Source organism: Perca fluviatilis, chromosome 1 (genome assembly GCF_010015445.1).
Source record: "Perca fluviatilis chromosome 1, GENO_Pfluv_1.0, whole genome shotgun sequence".
Lineage (NCBI taxonomy): Eukaryota > Metazoa > Chordata > Actinopteri > Perciformes > Percidae > Perca > Perca fluviatilis.
The window spans coordinates 5,382,054-5,392,173 of NC_053112.1; the positions used below are offsets into that span (position 1 = coordinate 5,382,054).

Sequence of the window (10,120 nt, forward strand, 5' to 3'; positions counted from 1 at the left end):
ACATGCTATACTATGACTTTTAATGACATGCTATACTATGACTTTTAATGACCTGCTATAATATGACTTTTAATGACATGCTATAATATGACTTTTAATGACCTGCTATAATATGACTTTTAATGACATGCTATAATATGACTTTTAATGACCTGCTATAATATGACTTTTAATGACATGCTATAATATGACTTTTAATGACATGCTATACTATGACTTTTAATGACATGCTATAATATGCCATTTAATGACCTGCTATACTATGACTTTTAATGACATGCTATACTATGACTTTTAATGACATGCTATAATATGACTTTTAATGACATGCTATAATATGACTTTTAATGACATGCTATAATATGACTTTTAATGACATGCTATACTATGACTTTTAATGACATGCTATAATATGACTTTTAATGACATGCTATAATATGACTTTTAATGACCTGCTATAATATGACTTTTAATGACATGCTATAATATGACTTTTAATGACCTGCTATAATATGACTTATAATGACATGCTATAATATGACTTTTAATGACATGCTATACTATGACTTTTAATGACATGCTATAATATGACTTTTAATGACATGCTATAATATGACTTTTAATGACATGCTATAATATGACTTTTAATGACATGCTATAATATGACTTTTATGACATGCTATAATATGACTTTTAATGACATGCTATAATATGCCTTTTAATGACATGCTATAATATGACTTTTTATGACATGCTATAATATGACTTTTAATGACATGCTATAATATGCCTTTTAATGACATGCTATAATATGCCTTTTAATGACATGCTATAATATGACTTATAATGACATGCTATAATATGACTTTTAATGACCTGCTATAATATGACTTTTAATGACATGCTATACTATGACTTTTAATGACATGCTATAATATGACTTTTAATGACCTGCTATAATAGGACTTTTAATGACATGCTATAATATGACTTTTAATGACCTGCTATAATATGACTTTTAATGACCTGCTATAATATGACTTTTAATGACATGCTATACTATGACTTTTAATGACATGCTATAATATGACTTATAATGACCTGCTATAATATGACTTTTAATGACATGCTATAATATGACTTATAATGACATGCTATAATATGACTTTTAATGACATGCTATAATATGACTTATAATGACATGCTATAATATGACTTTTAATGACCTGCTATAATATGACTTTTAATGACATGCTATACTATGCCTTTTAATGACATGCTATAATATGACTTTTAATGACATGCTATAATATGCCTTTTAATGACATGCTATACTATGCCTTTTAATGACATGCTATAATATGACTTTTAATGACATGCTATAATATGCCTTTTAATGACATGCTATAATATGACTTTTAATGACATGCTATAATATGCCTTTTAATGACATGCTATAATATGACTTTTAATGACCTGCTATAATATGACTTTTAATGACATGCTATAATATGCCTTTTAATGACATGCTATAATATGACTTTTAATGACATGCTATACTATGCCTTTTAATGACATGCTATAATATGACTTTTAATGACATGCTATAATATGCCTTCTTAATGACATGCTATAATAGCCCTTTTAATGACATGCTATAAATGCTAATGACTTTGCATCTATAATATGACTTTTAATGACATGCTATAAATTATACTTTTAATGACATGCTATAATATGACTTTTAATGACATGCTATAATATGATTTTATCTGTATAATATGACTTTAATTTATTTTTATGACCTGCTATAATATGCCTTTTAATGACATACTATAATATGACTTATAATGACATGCTATACTATGACTTTTAATGACATGCTATAATATGACTTTTAATGACCTGCTATAATATGACTTATAATGACATGCTATAATATGACTTTTAATGACATGCTATACTATGACTTTTAATGACATGCTATAATATGACTTTTAATGACATGCTATAATATAACTTTTAATGACATGCTATAATATGACTTTTAATGACATGCTATAATATGACTTTTTATGACATGCTATAATATGACTTTTAATGACATGCTATAATATGACTTTAATATGACTTTTAATGACATGCTATAATATGCCTTTTAATGACATGCTATAATATGCCTTTTAATGACCTGCTATACTATGACTTTTAATGACATGCTATAATATGACTTTTAATGACATGCTATACTATGACTTAATGACCTGCTATAATATGACTTAATGACCTGCTATAATATGACTTTTAATGACATGCTATAATATGACTTAATGACCTGCTATAATATGACTTTTAATGACATGCTATAATATGACTTATAATGACATGCTATAATATGACTTTTAATGACATGCTATAATATGACTTTTAATGACCTGCTATAATATGACTTAATGACATGCTATAATATGACTTAATGACATGCTATAATATGACTTTTAATGACATGCTATAATATGACTTAATGACATGCTATAATATGACTTATAATGACATGCTATAATATGACTTTTAATGACATGCTATAATATGACTTAATGACCTGCTATAATATGACTTTTAATGACATGCTATAATATGACTTTTAATGACATGCTATAATATGACTTTTAATGACATGCTATAATATGACTTATAATGACATGCTATAATATGACTTTTAATGACATGCTATAATATGACTTTTAATGACATGCTATAATATGACTTTTAATGACATGCTATAATATGACTTTTAATGACATGCTATAATATGACTTAATGACATGCTATAATATGACTTATAATGACATGCTATAATATGACTTTTAATGACATGCTATACTATGACTTTTAATGACATGCTATAATATGACTTATAATGACATGCTATAATATGACTTTTAATGACATGCTATAATATGACTTATAATGACATGCTATAATATGACTTATAATGACATGCTATAATATGACTTTTAATGACATGCTATAATATGACTTATAATGACATGCTATAATATGACTTTTAATGACATGCTATAATATGACTTAATGACATGCTATAATATGACTTAATGACATGCTATAATATGACTTATAATGACATGCTATAATATGACTTTTAATGACATGCTATAATATGACTTAATGACATGCTATAATATGACTTAATGACATGCTATAATATGACTTATAATGACATGCTATAATATGACTTATAATGACATGCTATAATATGACTTATAATGACATGCTATAATATGACTTTTAATGACATGCTATAATATGACTTATAATGACATGCTATAATATGCCTTTTAATGACATGCTATAATATGCCTTTTTATGACATGCTATAATTTTGACTTTTAATGACATGCTATAATATGACTTTTAATGACATGCTATAATATGTCTTTTAATGACATGCTATAATATGACTTTTAATGACATGCTATAATATGACTTTTAATGACATGCTATAATATGCCTTTTTATGACATACTATAATATGACTTTTAATGACCTGCTATAATGACTTTTTATGACATGCTATAATATGACTTTTAATGACATGCTATAATATGACTTAATGACATGCTATAATATGACTTAATGACATGCTATAATATGACTTAATGACATGCTATAATATGACTTTTAATGACATGCTATAATATGACTTAATGACATGCTATAATATGACTTTTAATGACATGCTATAATATGCCTTTTTATGACATGCTATAATATGACTTTTAATGACATGCTATAATATGACTTAATGACATGCTATAATATGACTTTTAATGACATGCTATAATATGACTTTTAATGACATGCTATACTATGACTTAATGACCTGCTATAATATGACTTAATGACCTGCTATAATATGACTTTTAATGACATGCTATAATATGACTTAATGACCTGCTATAATATGACTTTTAATGACATGCTATAATATGACTTTTAATGACATGCTATAATATGACTTATAATGACATGCTATAATATGACTTTTAATGACATGCTATAATATGACTTTTAATGACCTGCTATAATATGACTTAATGACATGCTATAATATGACTTATAATGACATGCTATAATATGACTTTTAATGACATGCTATAATATGACTTATAATGACATGCTATAATATGACTTTTAATGACATGCTATAATATGACTTAATGACATGCTATAATATGACTTAATGACATGCTATAATATGACTTATAATGACATGCTATAATATGACTTTTAATGACATGCTATAATATGACTTAATGACATGCTATAATATGACTTAATGACATGCTATAATATGACTTATAATGACATGCTATAATATGACTTATAATGACATGCTATAATATGACTTTTAATGACATGCTATAATATGACTTATAATGACATGCTATAATATGACTTATAATGACATGCTATAATATGACTTAATGACATGCTATAATATGACTTATAATGACATGCTATAATATGACTTTTAATGACATGCTATAATATGACTTAATGACATGCTATAATATGACTTATAATGACATGCTATAATATGCCTTTTAATGACATGCTATAATATGCCTTTTTATGACATGCTATAATTTTGACTTTTAATGACATGCTATAATATGACTTTTAATGACATGCTATAATATGTCTTTTAATGACATGCTATAATATGACTTTTAATGACATGCTATAATATGACTTTTAATGACATGCTATAATATGCCTTTTTATGACATGCTATAATATGACTTTTAATGACCTGCTATAATATGACTTTTTATGACATGCTATAATATGACTTTTAATGACATGCTATAATATGACTTAATGACATGCTATAATATGACTTAATGACATGCTATAATATGACTTAATGACATGCTATAATATGACTTTTAATGACATGCTATAATATGACTTAATGACATGCTATAATATGACTTTTAATGACATGCTATAATATGCCTTTTTATGACATGCTATAATATGACTTTTATTGACATGCTATAATATGACTTTTTTTTTATACAATTTGCGCAGATAAAAAATCACGTCAGGCCACTTGTCTCCCGCCTGTTCAGGTACAACTTCTTATGACGTTTTTAGGACCTTCTCTTCTCTCACTATGATTATTGTTATGCACCAAAAACCAGAGCAAATTCATGCAAAAAACCTAGGTAATAAACTCAACAATAATCCGGATTCTGTTTCTCCTTCCTTTGCTTCTTGCGGTACCCTGAAGTTTGTCCCTCCGCGCTTTACGTCCGGACTGGAACAACACGGATGTGTTATCTGACAGCTGAGAGCAGAGTGCAACTCAAACGCTCCGTGTGCAGCTGCGTAACCTCTCACGTTAAACCGGTGTGTTTCTTTTTGTCGTCCTAATGCACAGAATAAAGATCCTTTCGGGCCACCTGTGTCCCCCCGGGTCCTCTGAACACACACGGGACTTATGGAGGTCGGACTGCGGCTGCGCGGCCAGCAGCAGCCCGGAGGACGTGGTGGTGGTCCACGGCCGGAGGACCGCCGTCGGGAAGGCGAGGAGAGGCGCGTTCAAGGTAACCGGACTTTAGCTGGTCCAGGTCAGCCACAGGGGTCCAGTCCTGTCTCTCAACATGGTGCTGAAAACCTCCCCACAAAATAACGCTAAATGACCACACGTGTACACAAATAACTTCTACATCTTATAACTTATTCCCTGTTATATATTGTTCTGTTAATATTTCATAATATAAGCTATTGAACTGTTCACTGTAGCACTACGACCACTGCACCCACTCTCCCACAGCACCTTATCAGGGCCATTGCATCACACCAGTCAGTCAGTGCAGACCAGACCAGACCAGACCTTTGGAATCACTGCACAAAATAGTTAACTCTTTACATTTCTGTGAGTGATTTTTATGTATGTGAGATATATGTGTGTATGTGTGTTTGTTGAGTTATGTTTGTCTAAGCTACTGGATGCCTACAATTTCCCTCAAGATGAATAGTGTCTATCTATCTATCTATCTATCTATCTATCTATCTATCTATCTATCTATTTATCTGTCTATCTCTCTATTTATCTATCTGTCTGTCTGAAAACCACCCAATATTTACTACAGAGATACAAAATGATCACAAAGTAACAATAAATTACTGAAAATAAACACAAAACGATAAACAAACGTACACATAACGACTTAAAAAAACGACCCCAAATAAATACAAAGGTGCAAAATGATCACTAAAAGACATAAAATAACTCAAAATAGACACAAAACCATCAAAAACATACACAAAACGACTAAGAAACGACCCCAAATTACAAAAAAAATTACCACATAGACACGCAGAACAAATACAGAGATGCAGAATGGCCACCAAGAGATGCAGACTACTGTATTATATATATATATAAATATATATATATATATATATATATATATATATATATATATATATATATATTATTATATATATATATATATATATATATATATATATATATTTGTATTATATATTATATGGGAGCCCTGTTGTGTTTTCTCTTTAGGACACCACTCCTGATGAGCTGCTGAGTGCCGTGATGACAGCTGTGCTGACCGATGTTGGACTCTCACCTGACAAGCTGGGAGACGTGGTTTTGGCGATTGAGACACAGAATGTATGTGAAAAATACTCAGTCCCTTAACATCCCAAACATTGCTGGGGAAAAATCGACCGAAACATCCCAAAAATTGCTGGAAAAAATTGACCAAAACATCCCAAAAAATTGCTGGAAGAAATCGACCAAAACATCCAAAAAATTGCTGGAAAGAAATCGACCAAAACATGCCAAAAATTGCTGGAAGAAATCACCCAAAACATCCAAAAAATTGCTTGAAATAATTGACCAAGACATCCCAAAAATTGCTGGAAGAAATCTACCGAAACATCCAAAAAGTTGCTGGAAAAGCATTTACCAAAACATCCAAAAAATTGCTGGAAGAAATCACCCAAAACATCCAAAAAATTGCTTGAAATAATTGACCAAGACATCCCAAAAATTGCTGGAAGAAATCTACCGAAACATCCAAAAAGTTGCTGGAAGAAATCGACCAAAACATCCAAAAAGTTGCTGGAAAAGCATTTACCAAAACATCCAAAAAATTGCTGGAAGAAATCGACCAAAACATCCAAAAAATTGCTGGAAAAAATTGACAAAAACATCACAAAAATTGCTGGAAAAAAATTGACCAAAACATCCCAATAATTGCTGGAACAAATTCACAAAAACATCCAAAAAGTTGCTGGAAGAAATTGACCAAAACATCCCAAAAACTGCTGGAAAAAATTGCTGGAAAAAATTCACAAAAACATTTGGTAAAGTGACGAAAAATAACAATTACTGTCCTGGAGTATTACTGCTTTTACCTTTTTACTCCTCCTGGTGTCCTCGGGGTTAAATTTGACCCATTTTAAAAAAGTTTCTATATCAGAAATTTGGATTTTCTTTCAACCAAATTTGAAAACATACTAACGTGGAAGGTTCTGTACAACTTACGTTACTCTTCACGAGTAAAATAAATGTTTGCTACTTTTTATTGAATTTGGGTGTTTCATTCAATTTTATCATATTTGAAGAAAAAAAAATGAAAAAAGAACATTGAAAAAAAAGCTTCAAAAACGTGAGAAAAAATAATTTGACAAAAACATAAAAAAAAATTACTGGAAAAAATCCAGTGACAAAAAAACTGAAAAAAATCGACAACATTTTTAATCTATAAAGGTTAATTTCTCTCTCTCTCTGGTGTGTGATCTGTGAACTTCCCCAGTCATTCTTAACAATAACTAATATTTCAGTTTGGACTGCTTTTTTGATTTTTAATTGCGCCGTGTGACGCTGTCTGCAGGTAACGTGCTGCAGCCCGGCGCCGGCGCTCTGATGGCCCGAGTGGCTCACTTCCTCAGGTCAGCCACTGTTCGCCGCTGCAGTTATAATGCTTCTGCTCCTCCTCTGAAACTTTTCTAGTTTTAGCTCTAGATAGGGGGGGGGGGGGAACAATAATGTCTGTAGATTTTTATGACTTCATGTATCTGTATTGTATGTACTGTAAATACTTTGTCTGCATTTAAACAGGGACAATGTACAATGTACATTAACCTTAGACAGGATAGATGCATTATACCAGGTTGCAGCACTTGTGCTAGTTTCCACCTGTATTTTAATGCGCCATCTACCTGCCCAGGGACTACGGGCGGAAACTAGCAATTTGCTACAACCTGGCACGAGACATCTGTTAATGTTATTTTGTGCACTGTCCCTGTTCAGATAAATACATTTAAGGCGAGTTACTTGGGATAACACTACCGAGCAAAGGCCAATAACATTGTGTGTGACTACGCACACACACACCCCATGGCATCTCATTTGAAACTACTGCCCACCCCTTGTGATCAAGAACAGATCCAAATTCTCTTTTGTACCACAAGCCATGAAAGCCTTAAATCAGTCAGAATAAGTTAGTCGTCCAGCCGGCCTGGTCATACCCCAAGGGTGCATAAGAGAGCCAAAGTCCCGCCCCTTCTACTTCCGGCCAATGGGACCTTATCTTTCAAAAAAATATGAACGAGAGTCAATGGAGAGATAATAATAATTTTTTTGATCCCGTTTGAATTGAGCCATGGATTACACACATCTGATGTTCGTCAATTTAAAACTAAAACTAAAATTAACATTTTTCAACCGAAGAAAGTCTCAGTTTGTTGTTAAACTGTTGAAGTATTAGACTGTGAAAATACGTCATTAGAAAGACTACACACTTCACTGTCTGGCTGAAGCTACGAAAGCTAAGCTAGCTAGCTAGCGAGCAAACCAAGCATCAAGTTAGGTGAGGTAGATTGTGTGAGACGGGAGATGTAGTCCACTGGGAGATGTAGTTCACTCCGAGATGTAGTCCACTGGGAGATGTAGTCCACTGAGCGGTCTCACACTAAACTAAGCGGTACTACGTCAAACCTACGGCTAACTGAGACTTTCTTCGGTTGAAAAATGATTGTTTAAATTGACGAACATCAGATGTGTAATCCATGATTCAATTCAAACGGGATCAAAAGATAATCTGCTTCTCCCCCGTTCACTACCGTTCATATTTTTTCTGAGTTTAGGTCCCATGAGGTCCACCGGAAGGGGCGTGACTTCAGCTCTCTATAGTGTAGTGTGTGATGTGTGTCTATGTCTGTCAGTTTCTGATGTAAGGACTATTTGTTGGTATCATATGTCTGATGTAAGGACTATTTGTTGGTATCATATGTCTGATGTAAGGACTATTTGTTTGTATCATATGTCTGATGTAAGGACTATTTGTTGGTATCATATGTCTGATGTAAGGACCATATGTCTGATGTAAGGACTATTTGTTGGTATCATATGTCTGATGTAAGGACTATTTGTTGGTATCATATGTCTGATGTAAGGACTATTTGTTGGTATCATATGTCTGATGTAAGGACTATTTGTTGGTATCATATGTCTGATGTAAGGACTATTTGTTGGTATCATATGTCTGATGTAAGGACTATTTGTTGGTATCATATGTCTGATGTAAGGACTATTTGTCGGTATCATATGTCTGATGTAGGGACTATTTGTCGGTATCATATGTCTGGTGTAAGGACTATATGTCTGATGTAAGGACTATTTGTCGGTATCATATGTCTGATGTAAGGACTATTTGTTGGTATCATATGTCTGATGTAAGGACTATTTGTCGTTATCATATGTCTGATGTAAGGACTATTTGTTGGTATCATATGTCTGATGTAAGGACTATTTGTCGGTATCATATGTCTGATGTAAGGACTATTTGTTGGTATCATATGTCTGATGTAAGGACTATTTGTCGGTATCATATGTCTGATGTAAGGACTATTTGTTGGTATCATATGTCTGGTGTAAGGACCATATGTCTGATGTAAGGACTATTTGTCGGTATCATATGTCTGATGTAAGGACTATTTGTTGGTATCATATGTCTGATGTAAGGACTATTTGTTGGTATCATATGTCTGATGTAGG

The 10,120-nt window shown here is 31.9% G+C and overlaps 1 protein-coding gene across 1 annotated transcript in view; it reads left to right on the plus strand.

Annotated features, from left to right (window-relative positions):
- Positions 1 to 5,339: 5,339 nt before the first annotated feature.
- The window catches only part of acaa1 (acetyl-CoA acyltransferase 1), an 81,486-nt gene continuing 76,705 nt past the window's right edge, over positions 5,340 to 10,120 (plus strand). Inside the window, 4 exon segments of the mRNA XM_039808012.1 lie at positions 5,340 to 5,448; positions 5,451 to 5,636; positions 6,617 to 6,704; positions 7,950 to 8,013. Of these exon segments, the coding sequence (XP_039663946.1) occupies positions 5,362 to 5,448; positions 5,451 to 5,636; positions 6,617 to 6,704; positions 7,950 to 8,013 (425 nt within the window). The 5' untranslated portion in view covers positions 5,340 to 5,361.